The sequence below is a fragment of the Baudoinia panamericana genome (genome assembly GCF_000338955.1).
Source record: "Baudoinia panamericana UAMH 10762 unplaced genomic scaffold BAUCOscaffold_7, whole genome shotgun sequence".
In the NCBI taxonomy this organism is placed as follows: domain Eukaryota; kingdom Fungi; phylum Ascomycota; class Dothideomycetes; order Mycosphaerellales; family Teratosphaeriaceae; genus Baudoinia; species Baudoinia panamericana.
The window spans coordinates 961,415-981,898 of NW_006911263.1; the positions used below are offsets into that span (position 1 = coordinate 961,415).

The window sequence follows — 20,484 nt, forward strand, 5'->3', positions numbered from 1 at the left end:
CCAAGCGCTCAATGTTGCATGCACTTACGACTTCCACGGCGGTCGTTCGTGCCCGCATATGCCCAAAGCATACGAGTGGCGACCCATCGTCCGCGCCGTTGCCGACCCAGCACGCACGAGAGTCTACAATGTTGCAGTGGCCGGTTCCCTAGGTCTACAATTGTGTAACTTGTGCACAAGAAGTCGCGAGCGTACTATTCCGGGACAGAGACGGTGCTGCCGTCTTCTTGGCAAAAGAGGCTGAAGGACAAAGTTTGTCTCTTCGGTTCACGGCAAGCTGTGGAGGACGCCGGGAGTGACGATGCCGAGCCTACGGATATTGGAGGCAGAATACGAGCTGCAAACTACACAGAATGTGAGCTTGGCGATGTAACATCGCTCGACTGCACAGTGACCTCAATGTTCACAGTGCGCTCAAGACATACTGTGCGACCGGGTTCGGATCCGACCGCGTGACAACCAAGGAGATGCCCGACGAACGACAAGACAGCGGACTCTAACTGGCGATGTAGTAGTACAGCTCGTCTAATTCTATAACTCATCTTTGACGTGCTCCTGCTTCTTGCGCTCCTTCTCAGCATCTTCCCGCTGCAACCGCTCCTGGATGCTCTCTTCTTCCTCTCCCTGCACCCCAGCATCTCCTGCACTACCAGCAACAGGCCGACCGGCAGCCTGACTCTCCTTGTACCTTTTCGCAACCGCTGCAATTTCATCATCGTAAACCGTCCACTCAGGCACTTGTCGCCTTGCACGATCCAGCTTTGGCTCCTTGGTCATAGGATTGTTGCACAGATCAATCGTCTTCGCCGTCTTCAGCGCCTCGTCCGAACACCACGTCTCGCACCACAGCCAGTCCTGCGGCAATGAGTGGATAGGCAGAACCATCTGCATGTGATTTGGCAGGTCTTGGTCTAGATTGCTCAAGCTTGCTGGATCGGCGGAGAGCTGGTGGTACTGCTGCCTCAACCGGTCACCTGCTGCGATCTGTCTGAACTTCTTCAGGTCCACCACGTATAGCGCGGAGATATGGTATGGCAGGCCGCGCAGGAAGTTCTTCCAGTACCCTTGCTTCCAGAATCTGAAGCCTTCCATCTCCGTCCGCGAGTCGCACATCGGCGTGAAGCCGTATGGCGCCCCATGCAGGTCATGTTGCACCAACTCGTACATGTCCGTGCGAACGATCTGATCAGCGTCGACGAAGATGACTTTGTCCAGGTCAAGCGGGAATAGCACGTCCAGGAATAGGATCTTGTAACCCCAGATTTCGCGCTGCTTCTCCTTCTGACCTCGCAGCCAGTGCGGCCACTTGTACGTGACCATCTCGTACTTGAAGCCATACTCTTTCGCCAAGCTGGGCACAAAGCTCTTGAATGAGGGCGAGAGGAACTGCTCAATGAACCAGAACTTGACCGTATGATTGGTATGCTTCATGACTGACACCATCATGATGTTCAACATGCGCTCGTAAAGGTGGCCGGAAGCGACCGAGAAGATGTTGATATCAGCGTGAGCTTCTGCCGAGACGTCAGTCGGCTTGCCTTTACCCGAGATCAAGGCGACACCCCATCTGGCGGCCTTGGAGAGGTACTTGCGTGTTTGAGATGAAGACAGCCCAACCTGCGCGAGCAAGGTCTCTGCACCCTCTGTGAAGTTGTCGAGTGCGGTCTTGGGCGCTTCGAGGACATCCTCATCTTCCATTCCGGGCTGTCGTGCTAGCCGTGGGAACAGTGTTGAGCCCCTGAAACTCATCAAGGCGATCTCCGTTGTGTTGTCGCCCGGCTGTGGTTCGTACCCAAGCGTGCCGGCACTGTCTATGTGGAAGATCTCCTGGCTTCTGCCTTCCTGTAAGGTCAAATTGTACACGCCAGGATTAGCCTTGAACTGAAAGTAGCCGAGGTTGGCCATGATGATGGTGTCAGCGAAGTGCGGGTCGCGCTCAGTGCCTAGCACAAGCTGTGCGCCTCGAGGTGGTGGACCTAGCGTAACGTCTCTCGAATGACCTTCGATCAGGATGTGCTCCAGCTCGTATGTTGCCTCAATATCTGCTCCAGACTTGATCGCGCTCAACTTGATGTTGTCGAGGTCGTGGATACTGTCTTTGGGAGCGACAAGCCACGATGGCGGAAGATCCATGCCCATGTTCAGTAGAGCATCGGCAGGCAGGCCGCCAAAGCGTGCAGTCAGGCCTTCTAGAGCGCCATCCGCGTCAAAAGTGGGCTTCGATTGCAGCACATGGCGGTAGAATCGTTTGATGGGAATCTCCTCAAGCCGCTCTCTTGGGTTCAGGTACAAAGTTGTCGCAGTGCCATCGAGCTCAGAAAGAGTCTTGATGATGGGCAGCCAGCGCTGGCCAACCTCAGAAGCAGGGTCAATGGAGGCAGTGATCTGCACATTGGCTGCTTCCACATCCCCAACTTTGATCGCAGTGTAGCTCGAGTTCCATGCCTTGAAGGCGCCGGAACGAACAGTTGGCGCGGCCTCGAAGATACCTTCTGGCAGACTAGAAACCTGTGATAGTGCAATCAAGTTCGATATGCGGGCGAATGCTGATGGTGTAGACGCTTTAGCCTGCAGACCTAACCCCTCGATAGCTAGCGCAGCGGGCAGCAGACGCTTCTTGCGCTCGTAAGCCATCACAGCTTCCAGATCGTCCAGTTCTAGGATCGTGGAAGCCGGCATGGGCCCCACTACCCGACCGTTGATTAGTAGGGCGTGCTGTCCAGGTAAGATATTGACTGCCTGTGCAAGCTTCCTGGACGCGGCTGACGCTCTCAAGGACGAATGCGCGCTGGACTGATCGCGGAGTGTCCGGTAAAGCAGCTTATAGATGGCTTGTCTTCCGTCGTAGTCCGGCACTTCTGCTTCCTCGCCCTTTGGCCTTTGCATAGAAGCTTCGTATGTTTGCTGGAGCGACTGCACATGACCTATAACGTCCTCAGTTTCAGCTTCGGCGTTGGAGGTTGGGTGAGCCGAGCCGTCTCCCGGCAAATGAAGAAAGGCAAGCTCTACGTTGTCATGCAGGTCCTTAAAAAGTAGTGCCTCCATAAGCTGCTGCATGCCCTCAAGCGAACTGAAGTCTGCAGCAACAGTGACATGCACCAACTCTCTCTCTATCGTGCTTTCGCTGGCGGGCAGACTCGGCAAGCCAGCCATCTGTGGCAGCTCGCCAAGACTGACATGTCGAACGTCTTTGTCATCTTCCGGCGTGACTATTGGGTTGCGGCGTAGGCTTGCTTGTGACAGGAAGACGTGGGGAAGGTAGCTATCTTCGTTCACAGTTCCCTCGTATACGGCTTGCTGTACGGTACGTGCGTCAAGACCGAGTCGCTGGCTCATGGTTTGCAACCATTCATCGGTATGCGGTATAGGCGCACCGTTGATGAGTATAGGTGGCGAAGCCTGACCGGCACCAAGCCGCTTGATGTATGCTTGAGCGCCTTTGAGACGCTCATCAAACTCTGTGCTGGCGAGTACGTCGGCGAACGCCAGAATGCTGCGGTCCTGACGGACCTTCCGTCCTTCGGTGGTCTGCGTGAATAGCTTCTCCTGCGGTGGTCCAAACTTGCGGCCAGCAGTCGAGACGGACTTCGCAAGGTAATCCAGCGCAGCGGAGAGACCGTATGTCTCGATCAAGTAGTATACAATCTTTGTTTGATCGGTACTGGTAGGGGTCTTTAGATGAGGTACGAGGCCGAAGCGGATCGGTACCTTGCGCTGAACGAAGCCTTGCAGGTTCTCCACCACTGTCATAACATCTGCGTGACTGGAGAAGTCTATAGGGACGACCAGGTTGTGAATGTCGCGTTTCACAGCGGGCAATTGACCAGGGTACGTGCGTTGCAGAAGCGCCATAATGCTGCCTGACCAGTCTGCATAGCGCTTGTCCTTCTCGATGTCGTTCAGCCACATAATAACATTGCCACCTTCACTCTCGTCACGCCAATCGTAGCGTTGCACTTCCTGATTGACTGCAGAAGCAGTGATAGCCTCGTGTGAAAGCAGTTCAATGGCTTCTGCTCCGCTCAACCCAAGTTCGCGGACGCCGTTGATCATCTTGCGCTCGCGCCGGAGATGCTCAAGGAGCGAGAAGGCGTCCAAATCACGAGCCATGATCTGCACGCCATTAATCCAAAGTACATTGAAGCCTGCAGGAAGCAGGAGGTCTCTGTTGTCCCTATGCTCCTTCATAAAGTCATCCGAGACATTGAACAAAGCGATGGCGCTCGAGTGCTTCGGGAAGTCCTGGGTCAGCCTAAGCAGAGTATCGAGCTGCGCGTCACTGGCCATAACGAAGCTTGAAGCCTTCAGACCTAGCCGAAGCAGCTCCGAGGAAGACAATGGCCGCAAGTCAGATACATCTTCTTCGCTCAGGGTCGCGTCTGCAGCTGCGGCCGTAGCAGGCTTTGGCTCTCCATCCGCTTGCCGGTCGTCGATCACAATATAGTCGGTACGCTTCAGCGCCAACTCTACACCATAGCCATTTACTGTCAGTGGTGTGGATACAAGGCTTCGACTGGGCTTGTAACGGACGCGGTAGGACGTCTTGCCGTCTGCTGCAGTCTTGCTCATGGTGCGGTGGAAGGCTCGGAAGGACTCAGATAAGACATCCGCATACAGTACAGACGGACGATTGCTGTCAGCGGCACCAAGCACTCTGTCGAAGGGGAGTTGATGCAGATGCTCGCTTGGCAGGCCCGGGACCTGTGCGCCAGATTCTGCCATATCCGGCGAGCAGAACTTCTGCCCGTTAAAAGCTGCATATGCCCATGTCTCGCAACCCTCATCCTCATCTGGTCCAAGCGAAGGCTTTACAGCAGTATCGTAGTAGTGATAGTGAGCCGCTATCCGAGGGGCCGTGGAGTGTATGGAGAGGGCAAAGTCGAACGACGAAAGGTCGTCGGCTTTGCTGAGATGGCCATCCTCTTCCAACAGAGTTCTGAAAATCGTATATAGCTCCTTGTCGGTTCGAGCTGTATGGAAATAGCCCTCTGCTATCCGGTCGAGCAGTGGGAAGTAGGCGGTGGCATTCTCTTCAGCCGCGGTCTCTCTAGAATTAATCAGTCTTTGCCTGGACGCTCCGCCTGCCGGCCGGACGATTTCTTACAATAGTTCAACAAGTAATGGCGGCGCATCAAATGCTGCCTGCAGTCCTACGTTCACGGAAGGGACAGCGATCGCAGACAGGAACAAGCAGAAGATGCCGGCAAATACTGCACGGCTGTTGCGTTCGCCCATGGCCTGCGAGAAACGCACGGTACCCGGTGCTCAACGTCGTGGGACCGCTAGCATTGTAGTGTAAAGGTACGAATCCTGGCTGCGCTGCTCAGGCGCGGAAAGGGAAGTTGCAACGTGTTATTGACATCAGAATAGCAGAAGCGACGGCGACGTAACATCCAAGCCCTGCCCTTTCATTTTGAAGTCCATTGCTTCCCTTCGGCTAACCGCTACTGAGGAACAGGAAGACGCTATCGCAGGTCGTACTGCAGCATTGAAGCCAATGCTTGTTGCTATAGACGGAGGTTGCGGGTGTTTGCCGAAAGCGACTAGCGGCATAATCACATGCAAGAGGGAGCTATATAATAAGAATACAGTTAAGAAGCTATGCTAGGCATTGTGGTATGTAGTCATAGGAAGCAGTCATTGCCGCCCATGCATTACAATGCAATGACCGCGACAGCCCCCAATACAGCGCCAGCTCCCGTCAAGGCAGCCCGAGCAAAGTTCATCGGTACCCAATGTCTTAGCAGCTCCTTGACCTCCCCATCTTCAGCCTTCAACTCGTCTCCCATCTCAGCCCTCGCTTCAATCTCGTGTAATCGGTCATTCACCTGTGGGTGCATGACCACAAAGGTGTAGGGTACGATCGATACTACTAATCCTGCGGCAAGGCCATACAGCAATCTTGGCGAGGCTATCCCAAACAGCAGCTTACGGAGCGGTGTTGAAGTGCTTGCGTATGACAGATATGCGAAGCTTGCTGCAGACATGAAGGCGAGCGGAGGTGACGAGTTGGAGCCGATCTCGTAGGCTTTGGCCCATTGTCGGACTAAGATATTCGCTGGGGCGGAGGGAATGGCCATTGCGGGGACGGCGGCGTAGCTGAAGCATGCTATGTAGCCTATGCTGTTGTTCAGCCATCGCATTCATGTCGTGACCAGGTGGCCAGCTTTAATCCTACCAGAAAGGCAGGCTGCGCTGGTTACGCCGACAATCTGCGCTGCCTTTTCGAGTGATGTGGAATCCATGGTCGGCGGTGCGATGTGGAGTCTTCGATGCACGGTTAGGGTCAATGTCTTGCGTTGTTGAAGCTTTACAACATCCGATGCGTTCACAGAAGGAGTGTTGGTTGCGTTTACGACTGAGCTGTCTGGAGTTGGGTATGTTGACCCTATGAGCGAGACGTGATGGGTGCAAAACCTACAAGTAAGGGCTCCGAGCCTCTTATACAGTCAGCTTACCACTCCGATGATGCTGGCACGGAATCAATCGATACAACCTCCGTGAGGTTTCCGCGGTGACACTCGCACGGTATGGGAAGAGAGCTCACCTCGACAATCTAAGGCTCGGGTAGCCGGCAGCGGGTGTTTCCAGCTTCCGATTGTAGCTGGGAATAAGCCGGCTCTACTGTTGGGTGCTGCTGCAGGGAACAAGAGGACGGATGAGATTAACAAGCAACCCGAGCATGTTCGCTAGGTTCAATAGAAGCTCCTCAAGCCAAACAAAGAACTATGTACTGTCTCGGCGTGGCCACAATTAGCTCGCCAGGAATCCGGCGTCCTGAGCCCAATAATATCCCGGTGGTATCATCATGCTATAAGCTCCATCCAAACGCCTCGACAGCCGTAAAATTAGGCCGTCGTTCGCTCAATAGTACTTCCCACCCTCCTTCCACTTCTGCACCTCAGTCATCTCCTCACGTCTCGGCTCGATCAGCCTCTCCTCCGTCACACCACCAAAGCTGACCCTGCCACTCTTCCTCCTGTCGACGGTGCTCGGAGTCCCCTCAATCATCTGCACAGCACCAACCCAATCCCACACACGTCCAACATCACCACTACGCCCTTCTCGCACCATGGGTCTGACGTTACTATTACCCTCCACCTTCCTCTGCACCTTCTCCCAGAGCGCCTTTCGTCGACTCGCGCTAAACTCCTCCCTAAGCACATCGTCCCTTAGCTGCGCGACGCTGATGTAGCTGTCTCCATATGCGTCCGGGTCATAGGCGTGCAGAGCGGCTTGCTGGCTCAATTTCTCTAACGCCAGACCTGCCAGCTCCTTCGCTTTGCGTTCCGTTTCCGCGCCGCTGGTAATGCGATAACGAGCATAGCCGCCCGAGGACAGCACGATGACAATGACTATAAGCTGCCAAATATACTGTCCAAGTGTTTGGAGTAGCGATCTTCGGATTGCGCAGGCGAGTGGGATTCGGGCGAGCGAGTGGGAGCGGAGGGTAAGGTGGCCGGATCTGGTGTGAGGACGTATCTGTCAGTATCCAACATCGTGTAAGCGAAGATCAATTGTGGTGACGAAGGAGGTGTAGATGTGGACTTACCCGTCAGCACCACTGACGACCTCGTCAGCGCGGCGTATTTCTCCAATCGCACTTGCCCAAAGATCCTCAAACTCCTCATTGCTCATTCCCTTTCGCTTCTTGGTGCTGATGGCTTGTTTGAGCTCCGTCTCCCGCACTTGTGGCTTCGCGGCCTCGCCGCACTCATACTTCGCATTCCGCTCTCGCAGCTCTTCGACTGCGCGCTCCTTTACGGCACTGACCTTCCTCGCTTTCGCGCTGTCTGGCTCGCAGCTCGGTGCTAACGGCAGCAGTCCTCCCAGTGACAGTGGATGCGGCGTGAGCACAAAGTCTGGCTCACACATCGTCTCAAGCTTCTCGCCACAATAAGCATGAGGCGGACACGGCTCACACTGCGGACGTATGAACTCCGCCCACTCTGGGATCTTGACACCGGCCAGCTCGGTAGTGGGACGACCGACACCACAGTAGCCGACTTCGACCTTTTCTTGTCTCCAGACTGCGGCTAGGCCGAGCAGCATTGCTGCGGCGATCGCACCTACCCCGGTTCGAGCGGCGTTGGCTGCTGGGCGCGCTCTGCGTGGGGCGGGTACAAGTTGACCGGATTGCTTCGCCTGCACAAGCTCTTGATGCTCCTCGGGCGTGAATTCTTCAGTTGGCTGCGCCTCCTGCTCCTTCTTTACTCGCGCAACGGGCATGTCGAACATTCGCCGAGTAGGCAAGATTGCGCCATCCGTCTGTTCCTTTACCGGACGTGCATTCTCAGTCTGTCTCCTGCCGTCGCCGCTCTGTCTCCGCTGGGCATCCCTGCTCGCTGAGGGTGCGGCCGTCTGTCTCCGCTCAGGCTCGCGACTGCGTGGTCCTGGGGGTGGAGAGCTACCCGTTTGGAAGACATTGACATCTGAGAACGGACTCTCATCCTGCTGCGCGCGATCCGACCTTACATGCGGCGTGACAGCACTAAATCTTGACTTCTTCGAAGCAGGCCTTTCGCGCTCAGGCTCTTCCTGCACCATGCCATCTCCGCGCACATGCTTACTTGACAGCCGCCTTACCGGTTCGTCAGGTGGCGCAGTACTATGTCGCACACTTCTGGGCGTGGGCGCCACTTCTTGTGCCTCCTCAGTCCGCGCACGTGTCGTTCTTCTGCTCCCACTCTTTCTCAAGGTCGACGGTGGCGCAGGCCGTGCATCGATATCGTCCTCTTCATGTTCGCCGTTCGCGGTCGCATGACTGCTGGGTACATCTTCGATGCCTTTGCTTGTACGCTTCACTCGCGAGTTGGCCGTGCGCAGTTTGCGCGCTTGGGACACGACTTGCTCGTTGAAGATCTCAATGAGCTGACCCTTCTTGGCAGAGGAAGGGTAGTTGATGTTATGCGCGACCAGTATGGACCTCAAGCGCGGCACAGTCAGGCTGTTTGGATCAAAGTCAGGCTCAAGGTAGGCCTGATCTTCCATTGTTGTACCTTCTTTGGGGGAGTACGATGCGCAGAGTCGATGAAGCGATCAGCTTTCCCAGAGCAACTGCCGAACGAGTCTTGTCTTTAGTGGGTGGTGCGCGCGACAAAGAAAAGGTGTCTGCGCCACAGTTTAGTGTTAATAAGACACTGGAGGATCGGTGTTTACAGCGCAACAACCACACCCGGTCCAAGCTTCCCTTCCGACGTCATTGCGTAGAGCCTTCTTCTTGTGTGCAGGTAAAAATTCATGGTGAAGTTAACATAGGTCCGGTTAAGTCCAGCATCTACAGTCTGTCTGGCAACTACATAGCCCTATAATGGCTGTCTGCGCAAAATGCGGAAAGCCTCTCACTCTCGACATCCAACCTGAAGACGACGATGAAGATGTGGAGATGGAGCCAGACGGCCAGGAGACCGTTCCTGACGACGTCCTGCTACCTTGTGGTGACCACTTCCATTGGGAATGCCTGCTTGAATCTTACGAATATAGCAAGTGTCCGCAGTGTTCGCAGTCCATCATTTCCTCATCCGCCGGCAGCTCGTCACCTCAATCAGAGGATCGAATAATTGTCGACTTGGACAATGAGGGTGGTCTCCAACGCGGAATAGACATAATGCCTTTGCTCAAAGAAGAGTCGTACCTGCGTACCTACCCTGAAGAGCGCAAATGCCGTGCTTTCCTTGAGTTCTGCCGCGAGGGAGATCATCGTGCTATTGCCGACCTGCTGAAAAGCTGCGGTGAGGAGTTCACGGCTGAGGACGAAGATGGCAACCTCATTACGGAGCAAGCGCCTGGCTCCAGCAAGGCGGCCGACGAGATATTGCGCTACCAAGATCCGATTGGCGACATGGCTTCCGGCTTACATGCAGCGGTTGCGAATGGGAATAGAGAGGTCGCGTGGTTGCTGTTATTGCTGGCGAGCGAGTATCCTGAGATGGACTTTCCAGCTTTAGTTTTCCAGGAGGCTGCAGCGCTGGGTGTGATGCGCGAGGAGCAGACGGGAAAGGTAGATATCCGCAGTCTGAAGGATGCGCAAGGTCGGACGGCGGAAGATGTCGCGAAGGAGGTCGGGATCGTCTGGAACGGCTGGATTGGGAATGCTCGACTGGCTATGCCATGAGCCCGGAGACATGGTGTCGAAAGAGCGGTCTGCGGCCTCCACCTGTTACAGGACCGCCATCACTCGCGTTTAAGCTTGATCACACAGACTGAACGCCGTTCAGTCTTGCGCCTTCGCGCTACCCCCAGCCTTCGGTCTCACGATGCGGTGCCGACTCAAAAGCTGCGAGATGATGAAATGGCTCACATCTTCATCGCTCCAATAGCTGAGATGGCTTGCGATCGCTGCGATTATGTTGATGTCGAAGACACCCTCCTGAATCTAGTTCGTGGTGGACCGTCAGCACAGTCCCGAGACGACACAGAGACTACTACCCTCGAGAATACGCACCGCATAATCGACCCTACCGTTACTATTAAGGCGACGAACCTTCTCCTCTTCACGTCGAAGCTTCTTCGCCCGCTCTTCGGCTTCTTGCCACTCCAGACTTCCGATCGCGCCCGCGCCGAGATCACGCTTCGCGGCATCAGATTCTTCGATCGAACGGCGGCGCTTTTGGTATCCTGCATACAATGTCTCGAGATCTGCATCGATGAGCGTGGGCGGGTGTTGGCCGCGTTTGCTGGCGGCAAGAGCATCACTCGCAAGTCGCTCTTGCTTATCCTCTGGTATCTTCGCGATCTCTGTGCCTTCCGCCGGTAATGGTGCTGTTGGGATGACGCCGGCAGAGATGTTGGTACCGGCGCCTTGACTCATCGACAGCGGACCGCTGCTCTTAATGACCGTCTGTCCATTCGGCAGCTGAGCGGTCTCGGTTCCCGTATAGCCGAGTCCGCGCGTGAGCAGGCTAGACGCCATGCTCGACCACATGCTGGATACACTCTGGCTGACGCGTGCACCGATACCGCTAATGCCTTGTCCCATCGGCGCCCCGAAGATGCCGCGTTTGGTGTAAGGCAGCGGCTGCGGCTTCAGAGTCGCCATGGCAGGCGAGATGAGCGGTTCCATTCGGTAGGAGATGGGATCTGTCGGGTGGAAAATGTTGAAGATCTGTGCGCACCTGGGGCTGGAGGTCTGAATCTCGGAGTCGGCAAGCACGCCCTTTGACGTGCTCGCTCTCTTCGCAGAAGGTGCTGCAGGCGCGTCAAGCATTGGATCGTCCATACTGGTGGTCATGCCACGTCTGTGCCCGCCGTCTTCGCCATCGCGTGCGGCTATGGCGTGACCTTTGAGCATCTGGAACAGTCCGATAGGCGAGCCTAGAGCGTAGAAGTCTTCGACTTCAAAGTCCAGCTTCTTGCCGTGATGCTCTTTGCGGTTCTTCATCGATGGCTGGCCCTTCTGCTCCTGACTGCAGAGAAGGTCGAACATGATAGCGGAGCCCAGCGAATGCCCTACCATGCTAATCTTTCCGTTGAAGGTCGGGTTGCGTTCCATGAACAGATGATATATGCGATTGCATTCTGACAACACTATCCTCGAAATGTGCTCCTTGTATGCTGGAGACTGGTAAAGCAGAATGTCAAGTGCAAGATCAGTGATAAGGTTGCGCACGGCGGGCACACCTTCCACCGTGATGTCCTCCAAACTTGGAAATGCTTCGTCATCAATATCGGTGTCAGCAAGATCACGCTCTTTGCGGTTGTGCTTCAGACTTTGCTTAGGGAAGTCGAGAAGGTGTCTCCAGCAAATCGGAAGGACTTGAACACGGCTGTTGACATGTTCGGCATCGCCTAGCTCAGCGTTCAGCGCTCTAAGGTCAGGCGAGTCGGAATAAACAGCTTTCAGCGTTTTGCGCAAAGTGTTGACATCGTGCACGAAGTTCACACTTTCAAGGCGCAGACCAAGTCTCTGTCCTATGCCGTGCGTGACAAGGATAAGGTGCTCGATCTCACGACCTTGCTGATCGCCTTCTGTCTCGCGATAATCGTCCTCTATCTCACGTTCGTCGCGCTTGCGCAGCTCCTCGTCCTGCCTTTCCGGGTCCTTGTGCGACGGGTCCTCGAGCAAAGATGACATGTGACGTTGCAGGTTCTGCCGTCGGGTTTCGGAAGAGCTTGGCTTATGAAGGACGGCTTCTTCAGGCGCCGCGTCCATCCTATCTTGAGCTTCTCGTTGCGCTCGTTCCTGACTCGATGCTCTATAGCTTCCGGTGGGCTTCTCGATCTTGCCGTCCTTCTCTGGTGGAGCCGTCACGGGCTTTTGGGACGGATTGATGTAACCTCGAGTCATTCTCATGCCAGCAAAGTGACCACCGCCTGCAAACCTCTGGTAGACACTATAATTCATGCGTGACAAGAAGTCGTCTGTGAGAAGCCAGGCAGTCGTTGCATCTTGGTAGGTTACGACCGAATTCATGTGCGCGCCAAACAGCCGGTGGGTGTCGTGAGGTAGCTCCGTCTGACCAGTTTCTACCCTGGCCGGGCCTCTCGGGGGTTCAGCATCTTGCCTTGCCGCTCGATCCCGGAGGTTGCCCGACGACGGCTGAGGAGTTAGCGAGCTATGTGGCAAGCCGGGCTTTTCGACCTCAATGTCATCTTGTCCCGGAGCCCACGATACAGGTCGACCGCGTGGCTGTGAAGCCGAACGCGGCTGCTGCGGCGGTATTTGAGTGGTAGGAAGTCGCCAAGGCTTGATCTTCAGGTAGCCTTCTTCTAGCTGAGCTGCGAGATTCTCATCGCAAGGTCGTTGCGTGCTTCCATCCTGATAGAACCAAGTGCCCCTTCTTACATCATAGACGGGGCCGAGCCAATAGGCGGGAGCCAGCTCTCTACGCACAACATCTACGTCGAAGAGGTAGTCTTCGTTCACCGGCACTTTGACAGTATGTATGTCATCTGGAAGGCTCGTGTTTGGCTTGCCGTCGGACCTTTGGGCTTCACCTGAAGCCTGCGAGTCTGGAGCACCCTGCTGCTGCTCCAGACTCGTCGTTCCGGCTTCATCCTCGTCCTGCACAAGCTTCTGGAACGCCGCCTCTATAGCCTTTGAATCTGTGATCGAGAATGCAGCGTACTTCTTCGGCGCAGTAGCCGGCTTCTCCTCTTTGCGGTCACCCAGGGCAGGATGTGGTCTTCGCTTTGGCACGTCCACTGCATGAAACCAGCACGGTCTGACAGGTGGGCAGTCTCGCGGGTATTTGCGCAGACTCAAACGATGTTTGTGACTGATGACATGGTCTGCACCCTTCTTCTGGTGCTGTAAAGGCTCCGACTCGCCATCGCGTCCCTTGCTAGGCGGTATCGATGGGCTCCTGCTCCTGCTCCACGGTGATAGCTTGGACAAGTACGATGAGCTCGCACTATCCGGGCCACTCATGCTTTGCTGCGGTTCCGGCCATCTGCCGGACTCCCGTTTGCTCAGCCAAACTGCTGGCCGAGTACTCTGCCCGGAATCGGCGAAGAACCAGGGATACTGCCGCCGCAGGTATTGCGTCCAGGACGAGATGCGAGCCAACTTTCCTGCCGTTCTGCAGGTTTACTTCGCTCACGGCTCAGCTTGAGATGACAGCTCCACCAAGAGCGCGGACTCGTCCAATAGTCTCACTCCTTAAGCAGCTGACAATTTATGAAGAACTAGGGAGCATTGCGCGCATGTCATATGTCTCACTTTTCTGACGCGCCCTCGGTGCCAGGTCCGGACCCCTGTCTGGCATGTGCGCCGACCTGCATATAGAAAAGCTCCGCAATTCTGCACTCTGCATCCTGCATCCTGCCTGTCACGAGTAAGTCTCATCGCGCCACCACATCCGCATCCATCTGCATGCTGAGTCGAGCCTCGTAAAGAACCCGTGTCGCACGTGGGCATATGCACACTTACTTCAACGCCGGCCTGTCTCGAAGCCGGGCAGATGTTGCTACCGTACCGCTGACCTTTTCGCAGCCTGCTTCAATTACAGTAAGATCGTAACAGTCCGGAGTGTCACCCGCGATCATGGACGCAGATACATCCAAGACAGCTGAACATGCGCATATCGAGCACCTTGTGAAGACAAAGCTTCCAGGCAGTCCAATCTACGCATTCCTGTTGTCTGATGTTGTCATAACGAGCGCTTCCAAAGGGCATGTGGTAGCTCGGCTACCTCTCTCGCACAATCACATGAACTCGATGCAGTCGCTCCATGGGTCAGTTTCTGCTACCATTGTAGACTGGATGGGCGGGATGGCGATTGCTACGCACGATCTCCGTGCTGGAAGTGGCGTCAGCGTTGACATACATGTCTCATACCAGAGCGGCGCAAAAGTCGGCGAGGAGATCGAGATTGAGGGCATAGCAGAGAAAGTCGGTGGCAGCCTGGCTTTCACGAAAATCAACGTTTTCAAAGTTGAAGGCGGCAAGCGAGGAAGGATCGTGATTACAGGCACGCACACGAAGTTCGTGAAGGGCTCAGAACCACAGAAAGCTTCATGAGCATATGGCAGGGCAACTACCTGGACTCTTTGCGTCTGACATGTGGACATATACTTTGAATGTCGGGACTCACTCTAACCAGGAAAATCAAGACATATTCGTCTGCTTCTGAGAGGTCACGGCGAGCTTTGCAATGAGTCGGTGATCATAGAAGATAGACCACATACGCAGACGTATCGATACTTCGATAAACTGAGCTTTCATATCCACGCGCGGTTGACATAACGACTCGCAACCTTTTCCCTATGGTACAAAGCTCCGGTATCTGTGACGGTCATTGTTACATCGCACAAGTTCACCGCCTCTTGACTGCTCTCGCCAACATTGCCTTGCGTGCGACGTCTTGCGTACGCATTTCTCAACAGAAAGAACTATGATAGGCGACTCAGGCCGATTGGATTGGTAGCTTAGACGAGTTTCTAACTCGGGTCTTTGGTTGCGGTTCCTGTGCTATGTTCGCCGGCCTTCCGGGTTGCTCTTGTGCAACAATGCTTGCCGTGAATCAGCGAACCAGGACTGTCTGACGGTAGCTAGTCAACGTGCATTCGCAAGACCATGGAGAACGAAAGCAAGATCAACGATTATATATGCGTAGAGAGTTCAGTCCCTGGCATTGGCGCTGCGACCACGCTGCGCAATGCACAGTTCGGCCGCACATGATGCGACGGGCCTCTTGTGCATGCGGCATGCGTGTCATGTCGAAGCCGCGATGTACGAGATGCGGCGGGAGATCGCAGCCGGGGACCGAGGGGACGCTGGCTGTCGATCTGGAGGTTAGACAGGGGGAGAAGCAAGACAAACGCAATGACCGTTATTGAACAATGAGGGCATCGTCGCATGCGCAATAAACAATGTCCGGTGTCTTACACACGCAACAGGTCGGGCAGAGCTCTCTGAGGCTTTGCTCACCGGACGTTCTGCCGTCCTGCCGTTGCACAACCATTCCGAGAGGTGGAACGGCTACGATTCAACGAGCGAATTGGTCGTTTGTTTTCCGTCCAATCGCAAGCTTAGCCTGAGGAATCAGAAGGAGCGGTGAGCGAGACCCCGATGATCGTCGCCCGCTTCTGCGCCATGCGAACCGTCTCGTGGATGTGGAAGCTTACGCCCGCCATCTTGCAAGGGAAGCAAGCTCGTTCAGATGGCAGATGTCTGCCGTTGAACGTGGTGTTGGGTTGTTTCGCGCTCGATAGCTGTCTGGAAAAGGAAACTGTGTAGGTCCACAGCGGTCTTCAGGAATGCTCGTGATACGGTGGTACCGTCACGTAAATCCAGGTGGCGCATTTAGGTTGCCTAGAGTGCCCCCAGCGTCGACGTGTCCGGCTATCATTCGAGATGGCGTTTGGGTGTGGAGTCCTCCGTTGATATCCATTTGCTCGCTAAGCCGATTCTTGCTGACCAGCCCCAGAGCCTCGCACATGTGACGAGATGAAGTGGCAAGTCTCAAATTAGCCCAGCGACATACGTTCGACTTCTAGGACGGTTTTTATTACCATGCTGACAGCGGAAACATGAACTGCGCTGTAGGGGCACGCACAATCACTTGCCTCGCATCGCATCGCATCTGCAGCGGGGACGAACGTTGCCGTTGGAGCGGGAGCTAAGGACAACCTGCATTCCCGATGCATATGCATGAAACGATCTCGCCGAAAAGGCAAGCCCTGGTTCAAGCTGTGGCACTCTTCGTGATCAACAGCCAGCGATGAAATCGCTGTGATTTATGACAATTGTTACACGACGGAGGAGATGGCAGGATCGCATATTGTTTCAATCCCGCGCCCTCGGAGCCTTGTCTCGAAATGGCAATATTATCCATCATCCAATGGGCCAAAGCTCCCGGCTCAACAACGTGGGCATGTGGGCGGGTGTCATCAGCATCGAAGTTGCAAGCCTCGTCTGGGTCTGTGCACCAAAGAAGCGTTTCGGGTCCAAGCCTCCCACGCTGGAGCCGCAGAAGCGTCGCCATTGGCACGCAGCATCTTGCAGTGGTTTCGAAAGTCAGTTCGCAGTCTCAGGATCGTGACAAGCAGCATGCGCCAGTCGTGTGGTTGAGCTGCTCGGAACGTAATGTTATCGCTCGTGGACTCCGAATGCTCGCGATTAAGGTTCTGCACTCCACAGTATGGTCATCCCTCGCTATACCTCGTGGAGATAGCTCAATTCCGACCTCACGCGTAAGCCTATCACTGCCGTCTCTGGCGACGAAGCGATTCTGCCGTCGATCGTTCCGCGTGTGGCTGTCTAGCCAAAAGTCGCCGTTCCCTCGTCCGGTGAATCGCGACGGCGCGTCTTGCGCGGACCTTCCTTGCTCATCGTTAATGCCAGGTTACGCTGCCACTCTTTACAAAGACCTTCGAGCGATCTCAATAATAGCTGAATTGACCCTCGTATCGTCCGCAACGGTCAGCGAGCAAGACGTACCGACGACCAGCGAGCCGCGGAAACGGCAGCATTCCTGAAAGCTGGACTCGGCAAGCCACCGCCCCACCCCAGCGCCTACTCGACACCCCTGCAAACTTGGCGCCTCTTTCTTGTGTCTCATCAAGAACCGAGACTCCATCTTCCGCCGCGCCTTTCGAACGCTGCATTCACCTGCATAGTCCTTAGACTGCCAAATCTGCTGCAGGTCTGCAACTTCACACAAGCTCGCAGACAACTACCGCACAACGCCTCGGCCCGCTGCATCGATCCAAGACACACGGCCAGACAAGCAGTAGCGGCAGAGAGCGCCAGCCCCGCAGCTTTGTGCGTTGGAGCCTCTCTACTGCTGCGAACGAGCAACCGACCGACCGGACACAGCTCACCGCGGTGCAAACGGAGCTCTCTATAGCGCATCCCGATTGCCGCAAAACCTCAAGCCGGCCTTCTTGTCCACGTAAAGGTAAGTCACTTCTCTGCCTCCACCACACCACCTTTGTGAACATCCGATTTTGCCTAGTGCTATCAGCTCTCCCGCCGGTTAGCGTGCAAGCACGGCTGCATCCCCCAACCACCTCCGCAGCTATCTTCTCTTCCACCTCCCCACCACTGCAAGTTTCGAACCGTCCCTCTGCATGCATTGCATCTTTTAGATCCCAGGGTGCGTCCGTAGTCGCAGCTTGCACAATGCTTGCGGTCATCACATACTGACCATCTCATGTAGGGTTGCGAGGTGCTGAGGAAACAGTTCCTTAACGACAACGAAGCTCACGAATTATTACGATTTTTATGACTTTTGACGACTGCAGCGCATTAACGACTTCACTGGCGTCTGATACTGCAGTGCTTTGCTTCCGGCGTCTTTATCGGATTCGAACCTCGTCCGGAATCAATTGCAATTTATGACCTGAGCAAACGGAGCGTTTCCACGATAGCAACCGCCCAAACCGTTAAGCTGGCGCTCCCTTCGCTCTCACAAGTCCAAGCCCGAGGATCTGAGAGTCAGTGGCACCAGACTCCGTTCACGCCCTACTCTCAGCAGGTGCACCACCCAACGAGCGCCTCGTCCGTAGGCTCGTCTCCTCGGGCTGGTTCCTTTAGCGGCTCGTCCGTAGCGAATCTCTCCCACGACTCCGCTACGTCTTACGCTGCATCCATAGACGGCAGCAAGTCGCACAGCCTGCAAACACCTTCTCCTGAGCAGGTCACCTACCCTCAGTCCAGCATCTCTGGCCCCTACCCTACCGCACTCAGTTACGGCAGCATGAACCAGGCTCAACCCTACATGGATGTGAGTCAGTCGCATGCTCAACCTCCAGGGCCAGCCTCCAGCATCGGTCAGTACACTGGATATGGCCAGCCCCAGACATTGCAGCCATCGGCGCACAACTATGCGCCAAGCTACGGCTACCCGTATCCGGCCACTATGGCACCAATGTCCGCAGGTCATCCCGTGACATCTTCAATGGGCGGTCAGATGGTTGCGCAGTCTCTTCCACTGCCTACCATGGCTGCGTCCGCGCAGCCAGCGTCTTCGGGCAATCAGCAAGACTTCTCTCAGCGCCCTTTTGACACGACCGGTCAGATTGCTCCACCCGGAATGAAGCCACGCGTGACTGCGACACTCTGGGAAGATGAAGGTAGTCTGTGCTTCCAAGTTGAAGCCAATGGCGTCTGTGTTGCAAGACGCGAGGACAACCACATGATCAATGGGACGAAGCTTCTCAATGTCGCTGGTATGACGCGTGGTCGTCGCGACGGTATCCTGAAGAGCGAGAAGACTCGTCACGTTGTCAAAATTGGGCCGATGCATCTGAAAGGTGTCTGGTATGTAGCACCGTCTTATTATCGTGTGATCTTGGACTCACGAATGGTAGGATCCCATTTGACCGCGCCCTGGACTTTGCGAATAAGGAGAAGATAACCGAGCACCTCTACCCTCTGTTTGTACACAACATCGGAGCTCTACTCTACCATCCCACCAACCAGGCTCGTCAAAGCATCGGCAACGCCGCAATGGCCGCTAGGCGCCCCGATACGGCTGATTACTTGCGAACACCACAAGGGACGCAGCCTCCGGCACTGACGCACCATCACTCCATGTCAAACCCGATCGGCGCGAGCATCCCCCAGCCTCCCCATTCGATCGCGCCGCATCCTGCTTCCGGTAGGCCAGGCCTCGACAGAGCGCACACCTTCCCAACACCGCCAACGAGTGCATCAAGTCTGACCATGGGTATGGGCAATGCAGGTAGCTCTTACGAGTACGGCGGAGGTCATGCGGGGAGCATAAATTCAGGTCAGCCTCTTTCCGTTGATACAGGCATTACCTCCAGAACTGTGCCAACGACTCCAGCTTCCTCACCGCCCGGCAGCGCGCAAAGTATTCAGTACCAGACGACGCAGTCTTACGATCCCTCACGGCAGATGTACGCCGCGAGCGCCAACTATAGCCAGTATCCGTCTCAGCAAGGCATGAACCGCTACCCTAGCGTGCAGACCAGCCCAAGCGGTGTGAAGACCGAGATGGGCCCGCCAGCTCGTGCAGGCGCCGAAAATGAGTCGGTGGACAACAAAACACACGATGGTTACGCAGCCCAGTCGGATGCGGAGGGTGAGCACGAGGGTGATTACACCCACACTAGTGCGTCTAAAGGCGCAGGGAAAGTCTCGTCCAACATCATTGCTAATCACTCTTTAGGAGCGCTGCACTCCGACCCTTCCCATATCTCGCCGGAGATGACACACTCACCGCACCAGAACGGATCGGGCAGAGCCACGCCACGTACAGCTAACACCTACGCCAGTGGCTATGGCACGTCACAGCGTGCATCGCAGCTGCCTTCGAGCAACCTTTACAACGTAATGAGCAACGACCCACGCGGAGGCGCTCCGAACGGGGCCGAGGCGTACCCGCCACAGACCAATTACGCACCTCAGCAGTACTCGAATGTGAACGGCGTCCCGCCGTCTAACAAGCGCATGCGCGAGGTCGATGACCAAGACGATCAATACAACCGACCCATGAGCGCCACCGGCGATCAGAGTCTCAAGCGTCAGCGTACTGATCCAGGCTCGCGCCCGATCAGCCAGCCGCAGTCAGTCAAGGCCGGCAGACGATAGTCTCTCTGACCGTCCCAAGGCTGCCGGACGTGGCGAGCGCTGTTTTCTCTGGTCCACTAAACTCCTCAACTGTACTTTCAGCAAATCACGAATTTAATGACCATGACTTTACCGGACTTCATGATGACGAAGCCACTATATCACGGACGAAACACGCCTAAAACGAAAACGAAAAACGACAAACATACTGCATTCGACATCAAGCTTGCCATTGACCACCGAGATCGCGGAAATGCGGTCGAGCAGCGATCTTGATGCACGTTCCCAACACACCGTCTTTTTTCATACCGTTTGTTCACTTCACGGCGGGGAAGTGAGGGGGCCTAGCTCTGGCTACGTCCTGGCGCACAGATTGGCGGAGGGGTTCGGCTTGCCACTCATCTTCTCAGGGCAGGAGGTGATCTTGAATGCTAGAAAGTGCGCGCTGATGCACTTTGCTTCATACGATGAGAGAGAACTAGGCTTTGATGAGTGAGGTGACG

The 20,484-nt window shown here is 55.4% G+C and overlaps 9 protein-coding genes across 9 annotated transcripts; 4 read left to right on the forward strand and 5 right to left on the reverse strand.

Annotated features, from left to right (window-relative positions):
- Positions 1-449: 449 nt before the first annotated feature.
- BAUCODRAFT_131714 (glycosyltransferase family 24 protein) lies at positions 450-5,474 on the reverse strand. The gene is made up of 2 exons (XM_007679065.1): positions 5,105-5,474; positions 450-5,047 (listed from the first exon to the last, which is right to left on the reverse strand). The coding sequence occupies exons 1-2, from the start codon at positions 5,233-5,235 to the stop codon at positions 532-534; spliced, it is 4,647 nt and encodes a 1,548-aa protein (XP_007677255.1). The 5' UTR covers positions 5,236-5,474; the 3' UTR covers positions 450-531.
- Positions 5,470-6,521, reverse strand: BAUCODRAFT_34729 (uncharacterized protein). The gene is made up of 2 exons (XM_007678648.1): positions 6,179-6,521; positions 5,470-6,118 (listed from the first exon to the last, which is right to left on the reverse strand). The coding sequence occupies exons 1-2, from the start codon at positions 6,243-6,245 to the stop codon at positions 5,655-5,657; spliced, it is 531 nt and encodes a 176-aa protein (XP_007676838.1). The 5' UTR covers positions 6,246-6,521; the 3' UTR covers positions 5,470-5,654.
- Positions 6,522-6,864: 343 nt separating this feature from the next.
- On the reverse strand, positions 6,865-8,991 carry BAUCODRAFT_71355 (uncharacterized protein; the record flags this gene model as incomplete). The annotated part of the gene is made up of 2 exons (XM_007678780.1): positions 6,865-7,465; positions 7,553-8,991. The coding sequence occupies 2 exons, from the start codon at positions 8,989-8,991 to the stop codon at positions 6,865-6,867; spliced, it is 2,040 nt and encodes a 679-aa protein (XP_007676970.1).
- Positions 8,992-9,151: 160 nt separating this feature from the next.
- Positions 9,152-10,254, forward strand: BAUCODRAFT_510586 (uncharacterized protein). Its single transcript, XM_007679066.1, has one exon. The coding sequence runs from the start codon at positions 9,311-9,313 to the stop codon at positions 10,112-10,114; it is 804 nt and encodes a 267-aa protein (XP_007677256.1). The 5' UTR covers positions 9,152-9,310; the 3' UTR covers positions 10,115-10,254.
- On the reverse strand, positions 10,214-13,369 carry BAUCODRAFT_70900 (uncharacterized protein; the record flags this gene model as incomplete). Its single annotated transcript, XM_007678742.1, has 3 exons — positions 10,214-10,375; positions 10,445-12,891; positions 12,961-13,369. The coding sequence occupies 3 exons, from the start codon at positions 13,367-13,369 to the stop codon at positions 10,214-10,216; spliced, it is 3,018 nt and encodes a 1,005-aa protein (XP_007676932.1).
- A 401-nt stretch (positions 13,370-13,770) lies between these two features.
- Positions 13,771-14,690, forward strand: BAUCODRAFT_34733 (uncharacterized protein). Its single transcript, XM_007678649.1, has one exon. The coding sequence runs from the start codon at positions 13,985-13,987 to the stop codon at positions 14,459-14,461; it is 477 nt and encodes a 158-aa protein (XP_007676839.1). The 5' UTR covers positions 13,771-13,984; the 3' UTR covers positions 14,462-14,690.
- A 1,558-nt stretch (positions 14,691-16,248) lies between these two features.
- BAUCODRAFT_34734 (uncharacterized protein) lies at positions 16,249-16,532 on the forward strand. Its single transcript, XM_007678650.1, has one exon. It carries the CDS (start codon positions 16,284-16,286, stop codon positions 16,482-16,484), a length of 201 nt encoding a protein of 66 aa, XP_007676840.1. The 5' UTR covers positions 16,249-16,283; the 3' UTR covers positions 16,485-16,532.
- A 369-nt stretch (positions 16,533-16,901) lies between these two features.
- BAUCODRAFT_511002 (uncharacterized protein) lies at positions 16,902-17,947 on the reverse strand. Its single transcript, XM_007679067.1, has one exon. It carries the CDS (start codon positions 17,578-17,580, stop codon positions 17,098-17,100), a length of 483 nt encoding a protein of 160 aa, XP_007677257.1. The 5' UTR covers positions 17,581-17,947; the 3' UTR covers positions 16,902-17,097.
- A 217-nt stretch (positions 17,948-18,164) lies between these two features.
- BAUCODRAFT_71613 (uncharacterized protein) lies at positions 18,165-20,002 on the forward strand (the record flags this gene model as incomplete). The annotated part of the gene is made up of 2 exons (XM_007678796.1): positions 18,165-18,706; positions 18,757-20,002. 2 exons carry the CDS (start codon positions 18,165-18,167, stop codon positions 20,000-20,002), a joined length of 1,788 nt encoding a protein of 595 aa, XP_007676986.1.
- Between the last annotated feature and the right edge of the window lie 482 nt (positions 20,003-20,484).

What these genes read in the sequence shown, in the direction of transcription:
- BAUCODRAFT_34733 (XM_007678649.1), top strand. Translation starts at nt 13,985, where the DNA reads ATGGACGCAGATACATCCAAGACAGCTGAACATGCGCATATCGAGCAC.
- BAUCODRAFT_131714 (XM_007679065.1), bottom strand. Translation starts at nt 5,235, where the DNA reads ATGGGCGAACGCAACAGCCGTGCAGTATTTGCCGGCATCTTCTGCTTG. An exon ending in CCATTACTTGTTGAACTATT is followed by an intron (nt 5,048 to 5,104) that starts GTAAGAAATCGT and finishes GATTAATTCTAG; the next exon opens with AGAGACCGCGGCTGAAGAGA.
- BAUCODRAFT_511002 (XM_007679067.1), bottom strand. Translation starts at nt 17,580, where the DNA reads ATGACCGCAAGCATTGTGCAAGCTGCGACTACGGACGCACCCTGGGAT.
- BAUCODRAFT_510586 (XM_007679066.1), top strand. Translation starts at nt 9,311, where the DNA reads ATGGCTGTCTGCGCAAAATGCGGAAAGCCTCTCACTCTCGACATCCAA.
- BAUCODRAFT_34729 (XM_007678648.1), bottom strand. Translation starts at nt 6,245, where the DNA reads ATGGATTCCACATCACTCGAAAAGGCAGCGCAGATTGTCGGCGTAACC. An exon ending in CAGCGCAGCCTGCCTTTCTG is followed by an intron (nt 6,119 to 6,178) that starts GTAGGATTAAAG and finishes ACAACAGCATAG; the next exon opens with GCTACATAGCATGCTTCAGC.
- BAUCODRAFT_34734 (XM_007678650.1), top strand. Translation starts at nt 16,284, where the DNA reads ATGGGCCAAAGCTCCCGGCTCAACAACGTGGGCATGTGGGCGGGTGTC.